The sequence below is a fragment of the Ursus americanus genome, chromosome 2 (genome assembly GCF_024610735.1).
Source record: "Ursus americanus isolate L20-20 chromosome 2, mUrsAme1.1.p, whole genome shotgun sequence".
NCBI lineage: Eukaryota > Metazoa > Chordata > Mammalia > Carnivora > Ursidae > Ursus > Ursus americanus.
Genome location: NC_142128.1, coordinates 65,958,287 through 65,979,566, shown reverse-complemented (window position 1 = coordinate 65,979,566; position 21,280 = coordinate 65,958,287). Strand labels below are relative to the sequence as shown.

General features: G+C 50.1%; 3 protein-coding genes across 4 annotated transcripts in view; 1 reads left to right on the top strand and 2 right to left on the bottom strand.

The window, feature by feature from the left end:
- CNTN2 (contactin 2) overlaps window positions 1–3,300 on the top strand; it is a 29,621-nt gene extending 26,321 nt beyond the window's left edge. The window contains exons 20-23 of the mRNA XM_045787542.2: window positions 103–289; window positions 827–939; window positions 1,375–1,543; window positions 1,978–3,300. Coding sequence (XP_045643498.2) covers window positions 103–289; window positions 827–939; window positions 1,375–1,543; window positions 1,978–2,087 — 579 coding nt within the window. The 3' untranslated portion in view covers window positions 2,088–3,300. The remainder of the gene's footprint in view (window positions 1–102; window positions 290–826; window positions 940–1,374; window positions 1,544–1,977) is intronic.
- Window positions 3,301–9,129: 5,829 nt separating this feature from the next.
- TMEM81 (transmembrane protein 81) lies at window positions 9,130–13,314 on the bottom strand. The gene has a single exon (XM_045787541.2). The coding sequence runs from the start codon at window positions 11,016–11,018 to the stop codon at window positions 10,170–10,172; it is 849 nt and encodes a 282-aa protein (XP_045643497.1). The 5' UTR covers window positions 11,019–13,314; the 3' UTR covers window positions 9,130–10,169.
- Window positions 13,315–13,468: 154 nt separating this feature from the next.
- Window positions 13,469–21,280, bottom strand: part of RBBP5 (RB binding protein 5, histone lysine methyltransferase complex subunit) — a 34,855-nt gene continuing 27,043 nt past the window's right edge. Inside the window, exons 13-14 of one of the 2 annotated variants that reach the window (XM_045787539.2) lie at window positions 20,228–20,419; window positions 13,469–14,568 (exon numbers count right to left, since the gene is read on the bottom strand). In XM_045787539.2, coding sequence (XP_045643495.1) covers window positions 14,540–14,568; window positions 20,228–20,419 — 221 coding nt within the window. In that variant the 3' untranslated portion in view covers window positions 13,469–14,539. The remainder of the gene's footprint in view (window positions 14,569–20,227; window positions 20,420–21,280) is intronic. The other variant, XM_045787540.2, reaches the window with a different exon arrangement.

Sequence of the window (21,280 nt, the reverse complement as noted above, 5' to 3'; positions counted from 1 at the left end):
GAATAGGAGAGGAACAGAATGTCGGTGGCCAGGGTCAGGGTCAGGGTGGCCCTGAGGTGTGGGCTTAGCTGCTGACCCTAGGGTTCCCCCTGCCCCTTTCAGATCCGCTACTGGAGGGCCGGGGACAAAGAAGCAGCCGCCGACCGAGTGAGGACAGCAGGGCTGGACACCAGGGCCCGAGTCACTGGCCTGCACCCCAACACCAAGTACCACGTGACCGTGCGGGCCTACAACCGGGCAGGCACTGGGCCCGCTAGCCCTTCTGCCAATGCCACCACCATGAAACCCCGTGAGTCTGTCTCCGGGGGTGGGAGTGCCTCTGGGACCCCTCTCTCTCCGGCGATAAGACTAACGTTCTAGCCCACAAGCCCCGGGCTGGACAGAAACAAGGCAGCAAGACTGATGAAAATAGGGAGTTCCTGGGTGGCTCAGTCAGTTAAGCATCTGCGTTCGGCCCAGGTCATGATCTCAGGGTCCTAGGATCAAGTCCTGCATTGGGCTCCCTGCTCAGCAGGGAGTCTGCTTCTCCTTCTCCCTTTGCCCCTCCCCCAGCTCGTGTGCACTCTCTCTCTTTCTCTTTAATAAATAAAATCTTTAGGGAAAAAAAAGACTAATGAAAATAGGGAGTAGAATTCATGACCTCTGAAGTACCTCTCCCTTCTCCAGCCTTTGGATTTTCACGTGGTTTGTTTCTTAGGCAGCTGTGATAGAATGTTCTGAGTGTAACGGCTGTGGGCAGACACCTAGAAAAAGACGGGCTAAGGCAAGGGGGTGGCTGGTGAGCAAACATTGGGAACATTTCTCAATTTTCTCCCCCCTCTGGCAGCCCCACAGCGCCCTCCTGGCAACATCTCCTGGACTTTCTCAAGCTCCAGTCTTAGTATCAAGTGGGATCCTGTGGTTCCTCTCCGAAATGAGTCCGCAGTCACTGGCTATAAGGTAAGGAAGGGCTTCACCAGGCACTGAGTGGTCAGGCACAGCTCCTCTACATTTCCAGGGGACACAGCGAGCTGCAGTGTGGAGCGAGAGGGCTCCGAGTCAGACATAAGCAGAGTTCGGGATTGTCGGGGCCACAAAACGCAGGTAGCTTGTAGCAGAGACAGAAGAAAGGGGGCCGAAGGGAGGACTTCGGGAAGGCTGGGCTCAAGGGGGCGGCGATGGACTAGGGGAAGTATGAGGGTCCTTCCTGCCGAAGGAGTCTGCAAAGATGGTTCAGCTGTTTGCAAGCTTTCCTCCCACCAGTGAGGAGCTTGTTCAAGAGCCTGGTCCTGGCCAACGGGCGATAGGAAAGGTGAGGACCAGCACTGAGAGCTGGGGAAGAGAGAATGAGCGGGGTAAGTAAACGCGACCTTGGCTAACCGCCTCCCCATACAGATGCTGTACCAGAATGACTTACACCCATCTCCCACGCTGCACCTCACCAGCAGGAACTGGATAGACATCGCCGTTCCAGAAGACATCGGCCATGCCCTGGTGCAGATTCGGACCACAGGGCCTGGAGGGGACGGGATCCCAGCAGAAGTCCACATCGTGAGGAATGGAGGTGCTGTCTCTCCCCCACCTTATCCCCCAGGAGCATCAGGGTCTATCCAGATGCTTGGCGAAGGAACCATTCCCACCCAAACCAACCCCAACTCAGCCAGACCCCCAGGAGAAAGGGGAAGGTAGGCAGGAACCGAGTCTAACCGAGTTCTGCCACTGCCCTCGCCGCCACCCCTCCCCCACCCCCAGACGTCCCTGAGGGCCTGGGAGGAGTGAGCTTCTTTCACGGGGTACAGGGCCGGTCTCGAGACCAGAGAAGCACAGGTCTTACAAAATGTTCTAGAGGCAGGGCTGAGAACAACTTCCCGCCCTGTGGCTGCCCTCCCCGAGTCCCCTTAAGCCAAGGTTTGGATCCTGTCCTGGGGGGGGGGGGCGGGGGCAGGCTGGCCCCAAGCCCAGCCGACACAGCCCCACTTTTCCACCTGCTGGTTTCAGGCACAAGCATGATGGTGGAGAACTCTGCAATCAGCCCGGCCCAACATCCTGGCACCATCCTCTCCCCGTCCGTGGCGATGCTGGTCCTCGTAGGCTACCTGGACCTCTGATCTTGGCACCCCTCCCTCTCTGCCACAGCCGGACACCCACCTCTGATGGACACAGCCAGCTGGCCCTGGTCCCTTCCTGATGCCACGGTGGCCCAACACTGTGCCTGAGAATGGCTGGCTTTCATACCTATTTTAAACAGTGCCCTTTTTTTGTAGGAGGTAGGATATTTCATATTCTGCCACAGGATAGAACCTGGGCAAGGATTTTTTTTCTTTAAATCAAAACGTACCAGGCAGTAACTTCCATGATGATACTGCGCCCTATGCCTGGGCCCGCTGAGGCGCCTGGACGGAAGGAACAGGCCCATGGGAAGAAGGGGTTTGAAACATGTATCTGCACATCAGGGAAGATGGCGCTCTGGTCCCGCAGATGGACCCCACCCCCTGGGCACAGACGCCTAGCCCAGTGGGGACACTGGACACCAATGGGCTGCAGTAGGACGAAGCATAAACATCAACATCCCTCGGTCTAAGGAGAGAGCCAGACCCAGGACCAAGAACTCCCCTACTTTCCTGAGGGGCCACACAGCTGGACCCTGACATTGTCCTCGATGCCCCCTAGAGGCCCCTGCCACCTACCCAGATGACTGAAAACCAGTGTCCCAAAGTCCGAGGCCAGGAGCCTGAGTCCCTGCAGTTTTGGGGGATGACACTCCAGACTGCCAAGGGTGGGAGCTCAAAGGGCTTGAGAAGCTGGGACACTGGGTAGAAGGGGCACCAGACTTGGCCTGAGGCACAGTCCCAAGGCAGATGACGCTGCTGTCTTAGCCAACACTGCCAACCTGACCCTGTCACCCCCAGAGTGACAGAAGCCACCACCGGTGGCCAAGTGACTAAAGGGCTTATCTTGGGGAGGTCCCCCACCCCACCAAGACCCATCCTGCACGTCCCCTCCAGGGTGTGGGCCAGAGATGGGAGACAGGGCTCGTGCGCCCACCCTCTTCCTCCCGCTTGGCCTGCAGGCCCCTGGCCGCCACTCTCCAGCACTCGCTCAAGCCTGGGACAGTAAGGTGGCATCGGTTCCGTGTGTTGTGCAGTCGGGAGTCTTCCAAGAAGGGCAGAGGATACCTGTGGCTCTGCCAGCTCCCAGGAATGCCCTGGGCCACCTGGTGAGACCTGTCCCCCCCGCTGCCTCCGACTGCTCTTTTGCATTTCCCGGGGAGAAAAAGGCATTAATAAATCATGCGCTCTGGGTACATTCCCAGTCACGGGACATCAGAGCTGGAGGAGGCTTTCAAGCTCGACCTGCCCGGCCCCTCATTTTACAGATGAGGAAACGAAAGGGTGTGAGGGACTTCCCAAGGCCACACAGCCTGTCCTACCTTCCTATTCCAGGCTGTCTGTCCAGAGGAAGGCGGCAGCGCTGAATGGCCACAGCCTGGTTAAGAAGGTGGGCAGTGGCTATGAAAATTCTTTTGGGAGGTTCAGGTGGGTGATCGTGGGGTGACCGGCATGGCTGGGTGTCCACTCGAGGCCTGGGCCAATGCCAGGAGACATCGGTCCTTCACCTTCAGCTAGCTTCTGCTGGGCCCTCGACATGCCGTGCTGGCTCGAAGCCCCTGCTGCCCTCACCCCTGCTCCAAGTAAAGAGGCCAAAGCAAGGACAGGGATTCCCCCAATCCAGGCAGCAGTGGTGGCACAACCAGGAAACCCCAAAGCCCATGCTTTGACAGGTGGCCCTTCACATACGGGAGCAGCGGGACAGGCACCTCGTAAGGGACAGGCCCGTGGAGGACCCCAGAGCCTGGTTTCTCTAGTTTACAGTTAGAGCTCTATTTTGTTATGGGTTTTTAACTTTTAAATCCTGCTCTATTTTCCTGGGCAGGTTTCTGTTGATGTTTACCCGCTACAACTTTTTTAAAATGTCAGCTCGCACCACTTCTCCAGGGCACCGCTGCACCCATTACTCTGCCCCCGGCCTGGGACCGCCTCCCTGGCACCACTGACCAAACCCTCCTCACCTGCTCCTATCCAACCCCTGCCCAGGCGAGGGGCTGGGGGCTCAGCTAAGTGACCACACTCGGAACACAGAGACCCCAAACGGTCTAGCACCCTTCCTAGTCCCCCTGTGGCTGAGATCCCGCCTGTCCCCAGCTCTACCAGAAAGGGGATGCTGAGAGTAAAAAAAAAACAAAAACAAAAACAACCTTCTTCCAAGGGTTAGCTGAGTGTTTCCTCACTGCCCTGGGCTGTGGCAGGGGAAGCAGGACGGGTGTGTAGACACTGGGGCGGGAAGGACGAGCCGGTGTGGCACAGGCCTAACCAGGCAGCGGGAGGCTGAAGTCCCTGAGCTTGCTTGAGGCAAAAGGCACTCGTGACTGAGAATCTCGGTTCTAATGAGGCCCCTTGGCAAAGGGGAGGAGAGCAGACCGTCTGGAAAACCTAGCAAGGGCTTTTAACTAGGAAAACTCAGCCCAGGAAAACCTCACCAGAACCCGTCCGACGGGTGCAGAGCTGTCTGAAAACTCACGTACCTGCAGCCTCAGACGTCAGACAGAGGACAGATTTGGGGTCAGTAAGACAGTGGGTGACTTGAGGACATGCGAGCTTATAAAACATAGCAGCCTCCAGCTGAGATGGCTTATACAGAAGAGCCCCCTCCTGCCTGACGGGGCCTCTGATTTCCACCTTCTGTGCTCGCATGGGCGCAGTCTCGCCCCTGCTCTGGTTGGTACTCGATTCTGGATCTCTCCTCTCCCACACACCAAGCCCAAGGTGGCAACAAGGGGGACAGCCACAAACAAGGACTCTACCCCACAGCTTAGTGGCCAGTAAGTGCCTTGAGGACTAGGGACAGAGACAGCCTGCAGACATCGCCTCGGGCTGCGGGGGACAGTCTCTCCATTCTGTGTGTGTTTGGGCTCAGCCTACAGGGCCCTCTGCCCCCCTGGTCTTGGCTACTTGGTTCTCGTTGCTCTGTCTCGATGTATACCTCACCCTCGGGGGGACAGGAGCTCGCTCCGGCTCAGGGTCTTGGGGGCCAGCAAGGTCAGGTTATCCCCTTCCATTCAGGACGTCAAATGACAGAGATGGGCCAGGGAACAGAAGGGCCATGAGGGGCTCTTTTTCTTTTGATAAAGATAACAGGAGACTCTGAGGTCAGACATCAAGAAAAGCTTCTGCAATGAGAGCCCAGGATCAGGGATAAGGAGGCTGCTTCCTTTTCTAGGGACCTATGGAGAATTATGACAGCCCGTCGGGCTGGGGTCTAGGCCCGGTGAAGTCTGGAGGGTGAGGAGATGTTCTTACGCATCCTTCCAGGACTGCAATTCTGAGATCAGAATCTTGGCGCTCCTTCCACTGTGACCCCTTCCTATAGGGGTGGTGACCCGAGGCACTGTCACGAAGCGGGGAGGCTCGCCTTGGGCATTCCTTGGTGGTAGACACTGCTTCTGGGCAGCACCAGGGGCAGGGGCCACGGCGGATCCTCAGGCCGAGAACCCAAGCTGGCTGAGCATGTTTCCCTCCCTTCATCTCCTCCCCACCTAGAGGATTCTCTTTTCTCTTCCTGGCTCAGAATGTGACCACCAACCAGGGGGCTAGCGTTAGTGGGCTAGGGGTAGCCTCAAACCCGGTTCCGAGGTCCCGGCGTGGTGCCGTTTCCCCAGGTCGGACCTAAGCTGGGCTTCGTCTGGGATGAACAAGGTTGCCGGAGAGGCTCCTGGAGTGGTGTGAGGGATTAGGTGGGCACTTGTCAGGGACTTTTAGAAGCCCCATGGAAAGAGGTGCCTGGTAGTTGTACATATGGTCCTAGGCTTTGAGAAGGCAGGTTAATGAAGGGAAAGTGGAGAGGGGAAAAAAAAAATAGGCCAGATAACTTTGCCCCGAGCCCCAGGAAGTCTGGCGCTCTTCGATGGGGTACCCTGCCTTGGCCCCCAGACTCCAACTTACACAACCCCATTGAGGGCCTGCAGAGCTCAGGCTCATGGCTGGGCGAGGGCTAGGGCTCCATCAGATCCCCCTGACTTGACCCCGTTTTTGTTGAAATGGAACCACTTCCACTGGCCTGTTGTTCGTCTCTCTTGTACTTCTTGTAATGGTAGTTATTTATTGACTCTGGTAGCAGGCAGTTCTTAAATAAAGATGATTTCTCAATGCGCTGGGGTGGCTGGCACCTGCTGTGGGCGTCCATCATCAGGCGAGAGCACACATCCCATCCTGTTCTTTAACCCAGGCCGGGCCCAACGCCCGCCCCCCGCACACGGTCAGCTTGAAGGAAGTCACAGCACACGGTCCCCTACTGCCTTGTGCAGGCCTGGGAGGGGGAAGAATGAGGCCAAGAGACTGTAAGGCAGGCCCCAGCAGAAGAGAATTTTTACGAGCATTTTACGAGCCCACGCTGGCTTTACCTACCACAGGGGCATAAACGGTGCTTTAGGCTTCCCTGGTTTCTAAGACATTTGACAGCAGTGACAATGGTACCAAAGGGAAGCCTTCCCCCCTCAGGGACACAGTGACCCCCACCTAGCAAGAAGGCGCCTCTCGTTTCTGCTGTCAGCAGCCAGGAGGATGTGAATTCCTACTCCCATTTGACAGCTGCGACATTCTCTCCTGCACTCATTCTCTCCTGCACTCATCAAGCCTCCCCTGAGACACACGTGCACAGCGGCACACCTGCACGGTCCTGTGCATGCTCCAGTCCTTGGGTGCAGAGCGGGCAGGACTCTGCGCCCACTGCGCCCCAGCATCTCTGTCCGGGAAGAGGGTGACAGAGGCAAGCAGGGCCCCTGCCCCTCAGTGCTTGGCTACGTGCCCAGGGCCTGCTCAGCAGCAGCAGCCCAGACCGACGGGGAGCCTCCAAAAGGAGCCAGCACGGGCCCGCGGTATGGTAGGCTAATCCCTTCCACCTTGCACCCAAAGGTGCCAGTCTAGGACCCACCAAAGGTGCCAATCTAGGACCCAGATTTTCGTCAGCATGTCCTTGACCCTCCATCCGGAGACAGATTACATGCACAGAATTCAGTGAACTGTCTTTACTGACACATCACAGGGTTTGGGTTTGTTTTTTTCTCTTCCCTGTTCAACCCCTTCATAGTCTGAGTCAAAATTTCAGAGCCGCAAGCAGAGGGCTGTGAGCCCAGGGCTGCAGTCTCCTATCCCATGTGTCCCTGCTCGTTTGCAACAGTTGCTGGACAAGCTCCTCGGCTCTTCCTGGGTCTGGCTCTCCAGCTGTAAGAGGGGAAACTGCCCCTTTCAGTCCTCCTCCCTCCTCAGCCACACCGTACTGAGTTCATTAGATCAGAGATACTGTTCTATCGTCTTTGCAAGACTAGCAAGCTCTCTCCCAGTGCTTGAGCAAACCATTGGGCGCTGAACTAAGAGGCTTCCTTGGTGAACTCCCCTCACTCCTGCCCAGTCCCTCACAGCACGCAGTGCTGTTCCAGGCACAGCATCGCTCTCACCGGACCCTCCCACTCACAGGGGTCAGGCCACCTGCTCCACTACATAGTCAACAGCAGAACCAGGACCAGGAACCCGGGTCTGCTGAAACCCATCCCCTCTGAGGTAGAGAGAAGGGGCAGGGGGGAAGAGTGTGTGGAAAATATAAGATCTTTTCAAAATAAGAGCAATCGTAAATTGTAAACTATGCGCGGGCCAAGGCCAGTGGTCCTCAATCTTCACTTTCTACCAGAATTACCTGTAGAACTTCTGCAAAACAGAGACGCTTTGAACTCATGATTTGTGTGTATCCAGGACAATGAAAAGGTCTAAGAGCATGACTCCCCAGTGGCAGGGAGCACACTGAGCACCCAGACCTTGCCTCCTGACGCTACTTGCCACTCCCCACGCTAAAAGGGAACCAGAATCCCTTGCAGAAACAGCAGGTTCGGGTTTGCAGAAAGCAAGGTCCAAATATGGGTCTTAGCCATCTTATTGTTCTAGAAAGCAAGGACCCGCTCCAGGTCAGATGGGACCACAACAAAGGACGAAAAGAGCTGGCCTGAGGAGGTTCCTACCAGGCAGAACTGGGGACAACTTAAACATCAAAAATCGGACAACAGTCACGGATTATAATTCACTGAAAAAGAGAATCCATGGAGACCTCAAAAATAAAAAGAGCAGCTCTTCTTTACAGAAAAATGCAGGCTAATGAATATAGCAAGGGCACGTTAGCGTCGCCATCCTACAGACCCCGACAGGCAACACGCAAGGATCATGAATGGATTCTGAGGCATCAGATTATTGCAAATATCACAAAGTATCCCCCCCACAAACTACTAATTACAAGAGGAAAAAACATACACCTTTGAAGAGACCTGGCAGTCAGCACCTTAACCAAGTCACCGCCCTGTCGGCAGTGAGTCACCTGACACCCTGCGCCTGAGGGGATGCAGGGAGCAGACGGGGTTTGCAGGGGGCAGGAGCTGCAGTCAAAACTGCGGAAGACCCATTCCTCAGGAATCTAATCATGGGACAATCAGGACAAACCTGGATGGTGGGTCCCTACCCAAGACAACCGGCTTGACTCTTCAATAAAATCACTGTCCTCACCAACAGAAATGCAGAGGTCTGTTGTAAAGTAAGACTTAGGACAAGCAACCACATGTAGTATGTGGGGCTTCACTTCATCCTGGATCGACACTTAAAAGGCTCCCGAGATTTTAGAAGCCAGGGAGACGAAGTCTCAACCATACGTAACATTAGGGGATTAATTTCCTCAGGGGGGAGGAGGACACTGCAGTCACACAGAACGCCGTCATTAGCAGCTGCGTACGTGCTTTCGGACTAAAAGGTCACAGCGTCTGTGACTAACTCACAAGTGGTTCAGTAAAATCAGCATCTATTTAGAAAGATAAACGTAGAAAAACATTTACAATTGGTGAATCTAGGCAGAGGATCTATGGGTTGTCATTAAACTTTTCTTTCTACTTTTCTATGGGGTTGAAATTATTTTAACTCTTATTTTTTAAATGAAGTAAGCTCTATGCCCAACGTGTGGGGGTCAAACTCAATCCCAAGATCAAGAGTCACATGGTCCATCGACTGAGCCAGCCAAATGCCCCTGAAATCATTTTTAACAGAATAATAGAGAGCCATTAGCCATAATTTTAACTGAGTTATTAGCATCCTCAGGGATGGGGGGCTCGGGAATCTCGTTCTTCAAAAGCTCATCCAGATGACTCAGACACACAGCTAGAGAAGGGGACCGCTAATCCAAGTCTTCCCATCCAGCACGTCTGCAGCTGGAGAAAAGTGAGGGGAAGAAATACTCCGATTCTCTCAGAATTAGCTCAGCTGATGGCCGAGAGCCTTTTCCGTGACAATCCCACAAGCCAATTCGCTCACACAGTCCGAATGGCCTCTGAGGGTCTTAGGATTGATTTCCTACGGAGTTAGGAAGGTCTTAGTCCCTCCTTGGGTGGCCCTGGCTGCTCTAAGAAGGACAGGAGCAGGGAGCAAGCCAAGGAACTACTCAGGGGGAACATACCAGGTGAGGAATCCAGCGTTCTGCCAGGAATCAATTTAACACTGAACACGGCGGGTTCCCCCAGGGAGTAGAGAAGGGGCAATTTATTAACATTTAGTGACTGTTAACATACCCAGGTCAGATGTCATTACTAACAGCCTTGGCTCTGCCACATAAGGGCATAGGCCCTCCTACAAAGCAATGTGTACAAAGTCTATTCTAAGAAACCGGGAGAAAAGGAAAGCTAGACTGATTATGGGACAATTTCAACAAATGCAAGAGATTTTTAACTAAAGAGTAGAGAAGGTTAGGTCTCCATGCAGCTACTAGGAATGATTTTTATTGAAGAGGAAAAAGAAGTTTCCACTAGAAAAGCTATTAACATATCCTTCTACGTGACTACGCTGCTCGAAGGGACGGAGGTGGACAGGCATCAGGTTGTAAGGTTTAGGGAATGCAAGTTTGGAGCCAGAACTCTTCTGGGAAGCAGTTCCTACAGTTAGGGTTCCTGGGGGCCTAGTGGCAGGAAGATCAGGAAGAGATCCACCTGGAGCGTTGCCCATCACGCTACCGTGATGTTGCCCCTCTCTGTGTGCCCCACTCACTCTTTTGGAGGTGGAAGCCCTCCCTCCTAGCCAGGCCACAATCGGACCGCCAGATACTCCTTTAAAAAGCTAGCCCGGCTTCCTGAACAGGTCCAGGTTCCTGGGCAGCCAGCCGTTCCACAGGGAGACTTTGAAGGACTGAAGGCCAGCACTGCTGTACACCAGCCTCAGCCCACTGCCCAGGGCAATGATCGCCAACACACCACCAGCCACTCCACCGGCAACGCCGATTCCCAAGGCTACAGCCACCTTCTTCTTCCACGGTGGGTGGTGAGGCTTAGAACCATTGTCCAGATTCACTTCCAGGCCCTTGTCGATTAACTTCTGATTCTCAGTAAGGGACTGATGGAAGTTCAGGTTCACCAAGTTAGGGGGAAGCACCCGCAGCCCAAAATAGAGCCTCTTGACAAGTCTCAAGTTTCTTAACAGCTGCACGTCACACCGGTATGTCCCAGAGTCATACTCCTGAATAGACTCAAACTTCACGAAGTGGGAACTGGCCCGGAAGGGTTTGAAGATTTCATCATCAGTTGAGATGATACCGCGAGCAAGTCTCCAGGTGAACCGGAAAGCTTCCGTCCCCACGTCCAGGATGTCTGAACTCAGACAGCTCAGCTCGAACTCCTTCCCTCTGAGAGTGGTGAAATGGAGCAACCCACAGATCCAGTCGGTCAGACATTCCAAGCGCTTAGAGATACACTTCCTTCTCACGCCATCGGGGCCCACCTCACAGACGGTCTCTTCCTTAAAACCGAGGCCACAGGTCACCGTGCAGGTGGTGGCATTGACAATCACCTTGCCCACGGCTTGCTGCAGCTTCTTCGGTATGGCCAGTGTTTTCGGTAAAGTCACCACCAAAGGCAGACAGAAGGCCACCACCAGGCTCCCGAAGAGGACACCAGCGGCCGAGGTCCTCATGGCTCACCTCCGTCAGCTGGCACCCGAGGTGTCCCAGGTGAAGCCTCTGTATCACTTCATTCCTTTGACACAAGATCTCCTTCAACATCAAAGGACAGGATGCACCCGCTCGTTGTCAGTGAAACACAGCAACGGGGTCAATCCAAGCCCAGTCCTTATGAACACACAAGGCAGTGACAGAAGTCACCATGTTGCTCTTGCTTGTCGCGGACCACCTCTCCAGTCTTCGTTCTGTCCACGCCCTTATAATGAACTTAAACCCACCCTCTTGGGAAGACAAAGATGAAGAGACTTCAGCCTCTGAAGTAAATGTCCAAATGACTTCAAATGCAGAGCGAAGCTACTCTTCCTCACCCCTGCCCTCCTCTCCGAACTGTGGGATCCAAATAAAGGGCTTAGAAACCCCAGTTAAATCTGACCAAGAAATCAAATCCCAGGCCTAAAAAAATAAAAGAGGATTACCTTGCATTAAGTTATTATTGACTTTAAAAGCTCCTAAACCTTCTGTAAAAAAGGATTAAGGATACTGGACTGGGAGGCAAGTGACGGATTCCTTCCTGAATTTGTTTCTATTCCCTCCTTTGAATTAAAGAATGCTTCGTCTACTTCAGGAGGGTCACTTCGGGCAATAAATGATAAACTGTGCATGAAAACACCTTGTACAGTGTGATACACTGCTCGTGGGTAAGGAATTTTGAACAAAAATGAAAACTCAGGAAGACAATGACTGAGCTGTTCTTTTAGAATCCGAGTGTTTATGGGCAAGAGGGGCAATACCCAGTACAGCCCCTCTCCTCATTCTAGACACTCTTCCTTCCCAAGAGCATTGAAGGTATTTTTGGGGGGAGGGGATACATTATCCTGCCCACCTCTTGGCCTACTCCCTTACCTAGACAGAACAGAGGAGCTCATCATTCACTTGGGTCAAGGTTGCTATGAAACAGCTATGACATCGAAGACGGATTCTTAGTCCCAGAACAAAGAAAAAAAATAAAAAGAGAGGTGGACATTCAGATTTGACAATGATTAAAACCAAAGACTTAAATAGACTTTATGAGTTTTAAAGCAATTTAATCTAGGAAAGAAAAAAGTCAAATAAAAAGGAATTTAACAGTACTTACACTTTAAGAAAGATCCTTGGAAGGGAGGAATGCCATCGCGTGCGTTTTTGTAACATCCAGAGTATCCCCCAGCACCATGACCTCTACCAAGTACTTACACACACTTACAGAGTTAAAGAATTTGGAGAGAGATCACTCCTAGACGATCTCTGTGATTTAACACCAACTCTTTGCTTGAATCGTTTATTTATAATCCTGTCCAGAGGCAGAACTCAGACTCCCCAACCACCCCCTACTCCTCCCGGGTCTGCATCCCTGCACAGAAAGATCTAACATCAGCACCATAAACTGCATTTCCTGTCATACAAATCAAAGGGGCTAGTGAGTTTCAGAAGCAGTGTCCACAAACCAACAACCACACCTGTTCTTTAATAAACATCCGATTTTATTTACAAAGCATTAAAGCTTCAGCAAGAAGTAACCCAAGGCTAAGTCTCATCTCATACAAAACTACGGAACATTAAAAAACGAAATGGCGGGGGGGAGGATGGGGGGGAAGGAATGACAAAAGAGAAGAGAATATGCATATATTGTACAGATGGAGAAAAAAAACTGGATAGGAAGTTTCAGGAGCTGAAAAAAAATTCTGAAAGCATAAATAATTATTAGGAACTGCTGCCAGAGACCATCTGACAGGGCTGGAGCCGATTTTCTCAGCAGCCAGTTTAGGAAGCGGACACAGTGGAAATGTCCCCAGTGCACAGACAGAGGACAGCGAGCTACTCTGCCCACGCAAGGAAGGCCGAGACCTTCTGTATCACAGAGCTGGTGCAAGATCCAGAGCGCGCTGCAGGGACACAGAGAAATGGAATGGAAACGATGTTTGCAAAACAAAAAACACATCCTGTGAGCCACCTGCCAATCTCAACCACTGGTCTGATGGGAAAGAAGAGCTGAAATTCACAAAATGAACACTTGCGGCTAAAAATACAGGCATTTTGCAACTGACTCAAGGGGAGCTCTTACATTCTGGTTCTAAAAGACGGAGCGGGAGAAAGAGGCTCTTCCTGATGCAAGTCTACTTTGATTGCTATCCTAAAATCCAAAAGGTAATCCCGTCGTGTGGCTGCCCATAGGAGCACCCAGCTGCTGGCCCGACACAGTGAGCAGAGGTGAGCAGAGGCGAGCAGAGCGCGGACATGCCCCTCGGAGGGTGCCGAGACCATCGCGGCCCAGGCCAAGCCCCTCCGGTCAGCTAAGAGCTCTCTGCACAGCGCCCTCTCCACACCTGGGGCTCCGGGTTCTCAGAGCATTTCAAACACCTCATGTATACGTCCATCCAATCTGCTACTTTGAATATAAAGAACAGCAAAAGCAAGAAGCAGAAAGTAAAAAAAAAAAATGTTTAAAAAGCTAAGCAACCTTTCACAGAAAGGAAGAGACTGAAAACATGTCTTACAGAGAAGGAGCAGGGATACAAGAAGGGGAAAATGTCATGACTGCAGGGAAGGGACAGAGACCCACACGCAACGATACAAAAAAATTTTTCCTTGATCTTTGATTTGAACTGTGTTGTTGCTGCTTTGATTTTGGACGGTTTGACTTTAGTCCTTGCATAGATTCCCCACCCCAATAAAAAAGAAGCCTGTGGAGAGACACCTTGGTTTGTTTCCCTCTCTGGAAGCCAGCACTGGTGAAGCAATATGGACTGATGATTCTTCGCTGCATATGGATGAAACCAGCTATCTTCGAAAGCCATGATTAATGAGAATGAACCCCTACTGGAGGAAAACATGCAATGAAAGGAAAACGAAGAAAAATCTTGACCCTCTTACAGCCCAGCTTCTTGAGCAAAATGGGTATGTTAAGAAGAGGGGGCCTTTCTTATCTTTCTTCCCTTTCTGAAAACTTGAAAGCTTTCCAGCACTGTCTTTTCTGCCTATCCTCTGTACACAATAGGGAAATACAGGAGGTATCTGGTGAGAGAGTTAAGTTTAAAAATGGAAGACAGAATATGCAACAGAAGTTTTTCTAGAGTACCGGCAGCAAAATTTCAGATGAGAATGTCACTCGAGGAGATGCACAGAGGATGGAAGGCAAACAAGATAGGAAATGTTGGGTCAAAATGATCCTGGGCACAATAGTTAGATGAGCAAAACTGGTCTGTTTTCTCCAGCAACATAACCAAGTATTGAAGTTTGAATGAGTCAAAACTCCTGTTTGATGTCTTCACACATCCTCATTCCTGAGAGCCGATTTGGACTTATGCTTGAAAGGGAAGGGCTGTGTACTCTTCTTCCATAATTCACTGCTTCATTCAAACGTACGATTCACTCCTTCCGCCTCCTGGGTCGGAGGCGGAGGCCTTTGTTTTAAATTAAAGTCAATCACAAATGACTGACCAGTGTCCAGAGGCCACATGATGGCAAAGTGGGGAAGAATGAAGAACTTCAAGCGTCTTCATAACAGTTCTGAGATCGCTCCCCCTGCTAAAGAAATGAGACACAAAAAGACGTCTTTTAGCATCACCCTGGACCAGCAGCGTGCAAGAACAGAAATACTGACGGATGCTGGATGAGGCCCGACAAGCACACGTGGGCCAAGAACTCCCCCCTTAAGTTAAAACCAACTCAACTCCCATTTACTCTTTACTGAAGCAACAAATAATCAAGTCCCAAACCCCCACCCTAATACTTTAGTATTGCCCCAAAGGGGAAACAAAGTCAAAATGATCAGAGTTCTCTACACATTTTCTAAGCTGCTAAGCATTCTCCAACATGATCATAAATGCTTTACAATCGGAAAAGCGCAGTCAGTAGAAGAAAGGGAATTCTAGGGTGCTACTTCTCTTCATCTCTCATGTATTAGACTCATCAGTCACTAAATAATTAACAATGAGCAAAAGACCCTTTTCCGAGCACCCCTGTGCCTTAACCGACGTTCTCACCTTAGAATCCCAATATGGTGAAATGTTAATGAAACCTACTGCCGGCATTTCTATGAGCCAACTGATCAATACACAAAATCCTCAATAGTAACATCAAATGAACACTTCCCTGATTACTCCATAGAAGCTGTTCAACCTCTGAGGGACATCCTTAAATGGGCTGCTGTGAAATATTAACTAGGAAGTGTAAGAAGAGAACAAGGTGAAGAAAATCCTCCCAGATGTCCTCTGGAATGGGGGGGACGGACATGCCACTTGAAGGTGTAACATGGTTAAAAAATAATTGTCCAAGTTATGAAAGAAAGTACCCATTTATATACTTTGCTTTTAACCTGATTTTTAAAGTAGAAGTTCAAGCACAGATGAAAACTGGCAATAAAAATATATTCCCATTTGCCTGAGCACAGATGAGAAATTAAAAGATACAAACCCTTCTGGATGCTATGTGGTTAAAAATCAAATTGAAACTATACAGTTCAGTAAAAGAAAAAGTTTCTTTAGCACTCGTTTTTCAGATCTCTCAACATAAAACATAACAACTTCCTGAATTGATTTTTTAAAAAAATCCTCGCGGTGGGGGAATCTACTCCACCGGACCCGACACCCTGCCTTTACCACATGAAGGCTAGTCTGACTGACTGTTCCCACAGGTACCCTGACCAGTCTTCTTTTAGCCATTTAAAAATGAACACACCATTAACATTTTAAGCCTACATCACGACAGGAAAAAACTGGTCTGATCACAAATCAATAGTATTAATAATGAGCACTCAAGATGACTAATGAGGTACATTATACTGATTATCTGAGGTCAGTTAATGTTTCTGTATCGTCCTCATTCATGTGGACAGACCAAAAAAAAACCAAAAAGGCTTGTCCAGGTATCAGGTAACAAAGCCAAACCACAGCAAGCAATAATATTATGAGTAGATAAAACACAGAGCGACAACAACACAAGACAAGAGCTCCAGGCTATTTAAAATTCTGCCCCAAAGATCTGTAGTATTTTGCTGCAACATAAAGGAAATCGCCAGTAACAGAAAATTAAAAAAACCTGAGCTCATGATGAGCAGCTGTTACTGGTACCTCCCGACGGCAGCCAAAGCCCAGGTGGCCTAAGAAAACACTGGATGTGAACCTGCAAATATTACCTTAGTCTGCTAGTAAGATCACAAAGAATGAGAAAGATCTCTCCTGGCTATCTGATTTTAGCAGGAGTTCATAAATTAGTCTTTGAAAGACTGATTATTTAAAAAAAAAAAAAAGAGAAGAGGTGGGCAAAAAACCCTCACTCCCTACCAGGCACCCAGAACAATCGGACTGAGGAGGTGGCTCAGAGGCCTGGGGTGGCGGGCTGGGGAAATGCATGTGGTGTCCGTGAGCCCCCAGAAGTGAGCCTTTGCTCACTTTGGCCTTTGCCACCCCCAAGAGACCCAGGTATACACCACCCTCTTTATGCCCACCTTTCCAAGAGGCCTTTAGACCATGCATGTGACGGGCCACAACTCTGTCACACTTGCTACTGATGACATCTACTGCCAAGAAGCCCTAGTTCTTGGGCAATCCTTGAGCCCTCACAGGGCAACAAGGACCCTGGTGGTTCTGCTCAATGTCACGTGTCTGTTCTGACGACTGTACTCTGGAGAGAATCTAATAAGGAAATTAAGGGGAATCACATAGATGCTGTCGATGACGCTGATCTGGGCTTTCCGCAAAGTCCCAAGCTCAGGGCTACCCGCACTAAGTAAGCTTCACCGATGGGTCCTCATTCAGCAGAGAAAGTGTGTCTTCATGGATGTGGGTCCACTGATGCTAGCTAACACTGATGAGCTGTTTGACAGGGAAGAATTTTCTGTAGCCCTAGATTCCGGATGGCCAGATTACTTCTATAGAGGTCTAGGTGTCTTCCAATCTTCCCGAGTAATCTCCTGCTGCGGGACGTGCAACAGACCGTCTCAGCTTTGTCAGGACCGGTGAGGGCTTACCCACCAGCTCCTTCGGTACCTGCTCAACTGCGGATTTTCACAAACAGCTGCCATTTCTCTAGCCTGAGCAACAACACAGCCTGCACCTATAATCCCTTCCGACAATTCAGCTCGAATGCAAATGTGGGGCACTGGGGCAGAGTCGAGATCCGCAAAGCCTTGAATCGGCAAAATACAACCAAAATACAAAAAGCAGACTGAACTGCTTTTTGAAGACGCTTCAACCTCAGGCATTCTGGATCAAGCTTCACTTCTTAATATCTCCTGGAAAATCTACAACGACCGCATACCGCTTTTTATGGAAAATCTCTGAGGTGTGGAAGAATACAGAACTCAACTGCCAAAGAAGTTTTTCACCTCTGTGGCCTCTGAGGGCCTCTGCCTGCTCTGGACGCTCCAGGCCGACCGTGGCACTGGATGAGGTCCCACTGCTGCCCCAGGAAGCCCACAGGAAAGATAGGATAGGCTGTCCCGAGACTCAGACATCTGACGGAGTTATCAGACACCCCGTTTCCCCACGTGTGATGTGCAGCCTCGGCAAAGCTCCAACCACACTGCAGCTGGTCCACAACACTGGAAGCAGCCCCTCTGAGCACGTCTTGGAAGCAAACCACAATGCCCCCGCTTTCCTGCTCCTCAGCGCCCTCTGGTTTAATCTGGCCACTGCAGCTCTGGAGATTTCCATTCAGGAAAAAGTCAAGAAACAGGGCGAGGGAAGCAAGGAGATGGGAGGAAGTGTAGTTTACACGGGGAGGTACGCCCTGCGCAGTCACCAGAAGCTGCTGAGATGTCTGCCTCGTCTATGCAGCTGTTCCGTGTGTCGTCGGAGAAGGTACCATCCCCCGGCCTGGTACACGGAAGTCTCTTCTAGTCCCTTTAACGGGTGAAGCTGTTCGACAGCGGCCTCTCTCGAAGGCTGATCAACTCAAGCACCCAATAAAACTAATGCACAAAGTCCAAGTCCCGTTTACAGCACTCTGCTCCTCAAGATACAGGTTCCAGCCTCTCCTGAGGTCAGTACCTCATTGAACCTTGTCAGCAAAGCGAGCAGGAATGAACTTCTAACAGGCCCTCGACCCTGGGACGACTCTGGCTGGGAGCTCTGAAACACTGACTCCTACGACTGAAGTATCTATTTTACATTCAGTTCCAAATGTCACTGTGAACTACTCAGTTACTGAGAATTTTAGGAAATAAAAATGGCTGGGTAAACTTGCCGACATTTGATTTTGACTCTCATTTAGACATTTTTGAAGTACAGCTGAGAAACACCACTGCTATTATACCCTGAGCTGTAAAATCTAACAGTGGTTCATGGTGTCTCCGACAGAAACCCAATCGGGGAAGGCCAGAGATATTTACTTACTGCTACTGACCTCATCAACTATGATTAAAAGTTGGAATCACTGTATTAAAGAGAGGAAAATGTGAATTTTCAAAAACTTTTAAATGGTTTATATACCATACACATACTTTTAAAAAGCAAATGGGATTAATTACTGGCAGGTTTTGAAGAAGCTAGGAGACTACGTCTTACAGTATTTCAATTAATTCAGTATGTCTGGCCACATTTTATTTATCTTTGTTTTATTTTATTTTAAGGAGGCCTCATGCCCAGCGTGGAGCCCAACATAGGGCTTGAACTCATGACCCTGAGGATCAAGACCTGAGCTGAGATCAAGAATCGGACACTTAACTGACTGAGCCACCCAGGCGCCCTTCTGGCCACATTTTAAATCGCCCTGAAGCACTTCAGCTCTGTAAGCCAGAGCAATCTACTGAAATTTAAACCGTGTTTTTCTGTAGTGGCAGCTTGTACAAAAAATTTTTTGTAGCTTGTACAAAAAATAGGTTACAGAGGGATTTTTTTTTACATTAATCAATTACTGAACTACAATCTTTGTTGACAATGGCCACGTAACTCTTCTCAGCTATTCTAAAATATACAGAGAGCCTTAGTGGACTGAAAGTGGAGGTGCGAACTGATTGTCAGGGGAACACCATAAATACTGCTGTTGAGGAAAAAACGACGGTGCTCCATGTCACGTGTTCCCTGTGAACACCTAAGATCTAAATCCAGCACACGAGGTGGAATTACTCAAAACAAGCAACTGAGTGGCCTTTAGCTTCCCGACAGAAGACGATTCACGTTCACACGATTCACTGACTGCGGGTGTACCTCACACAAGGAACCGTTTCACGTTCTAGTCCTGTGTCCCGTCAGCACAACCGGGGGTCACACCCTGAAGCTGAAAATTTTAAAGCAAGAGGGAAAAAACCTGAATACAACCACTGCTCCTTTATCAGGCCTACCTCTGAGTCTACTGAGCTAGCCGCAGGAAAGTCGGAGCGCCGGATTCACCACAGCAGTGCTCACATACAGAACGACATTTTCCAAAAGCCGACAATGTCTGAACAGAAACAGACTCCGTCTGGTTCCTATTTTCCAAACAAGAGACCATCTAGCCTACATTCACAAGTATTTGATAGGAAATTAAAATTGCTCTCTGTCCCCTAATAAACTCCCTCGATCACATAGAAGTGACAAAACTCAGTAAGTTTCAAAGCATAGGTGTTAAGAAGCTACATGGATACTATAATTGCTGTCTTTTTGCTAATAATCTCCTATTTGGAAAAACATTTCACCTTCTTCCTTAACACGATGGTACTACTGACAAGTTTTGTGCTATTGCTTCTAGACTAGACTAGACAGATAACCGCCACCTCTGGAATCTGAACAGTTTAAGGTAAGACAAAACACTACAGTCAGGGTTGTATAAAGCAAACTTGTATTTCTTGTTATTTGTCCGGCTCTTTCATTTGAGGCAAAACAAAACAAAACAAATCTAGAAGCAAATACGGGCAAAGAAATGAATTAAACCAGGGGTTCTTACCCTTTTTGGGGGCCATGGATTCCTAAAGGAATCTGATGAAAGCTCTGGGCATCTTCCCCACAAAAATACTCACACAGTATTTTGCATAGAATATCAGGGGAATATAGATCCCCTGAAACCTACTGATGGACCCGAGGTTAAGGGCCACTGAATTAAGCCAAATCTGGTTTAGCCTAGCCTTGGTGGCCGCCTAACACTCTGCAGAAGTCCACCAGCAGGAAAAGGAGGGAAGGAAGGAAAGGATACTGCAGTTAAACGGAGTCAGGGCTGTACAAAGCAAGGCCGCGAAGCAAGCCAGACAGCGCTCCCAGTGTGTCCTTACCTGCCAACGGCTGGCTGAGCTCCGCCTGCACTTTACCCTTCGCTGATCCTTCCAGAGGTAAACCTCTGTCCCCTTTGTAGAGTTTCGGTTTAAATGGAGAATCTTTCTCTTTACCTTTTGATCCTTTAGGCCGGCCTGCTTGCTTCTTCTTGGATTTGCCATCCCCCTTCACACCCAGTAGTGGATGGACTTCTGTAAAAGGACAGAGAGGCACGGGAAGGGGTCCACACGCCGCCCGTCCCAGCACCCCAACCAGGCACGGGCCGCACACTGCCACTACCCGGGATCAAAGAGCACTGCCCTCGTGTCCCAGATCCCTTAATACCAGGAGAAAAGTGTACACTTACTAATTGTAACACTATAAAAGAGTGGCTGTTGAATGAGAAATCGCTGCTTGGCCAAAGGGCACACATGGCCTCTATGGCTCATACCACAGAGGCTCCAAACCAAAAAGGGAGCTGAGAGACACAGTGACAAGGAATCACGTTGAGCCAGACCAGGAATGCACACATGCACACTGGCAGGCGAGCACAGAAAGTGAGTGGGGCTGAGGATGCAGGCCAACCAGGCCGACAGTCCTGACTCCTCCACTTGCTGAGACCGTGGGCAAGTCGCCTGACCTCACCAAGCCTAAATTTTCTCCTTTGTAAAGCAGAGATAGAACAACTTGCGGAGTTGATGTAAAACTCAGCAGGGACACATAAACACAACAGCGGCTGAAACAAGCAGGTGCACCATCAACAGCATCAGGGAAGCAAGCATCAGGGAAACAGAGTTGCGTAAGGAACTGACTGCGGTCAGCTAAAAGACAAAGGAGGACGGTCAACAGTAAACACACACACCTCCCAACCTACCCCAAGAGGTGAGAATAAAGACTTCCCAAGTCAGACTGAAAAGACTCTTCAGGTCTGACCACTACTTTACCACCTCATAAAACCACTCTACAGGAAAAAAAGAAGAATGGTAAAATGAAACAACTCTGAGCCAGAGCTCAGAAGACGTCACGTTGTCATTTAGGCAAGTACTGGAAGGCACAATTTCTCCACTTGAAAA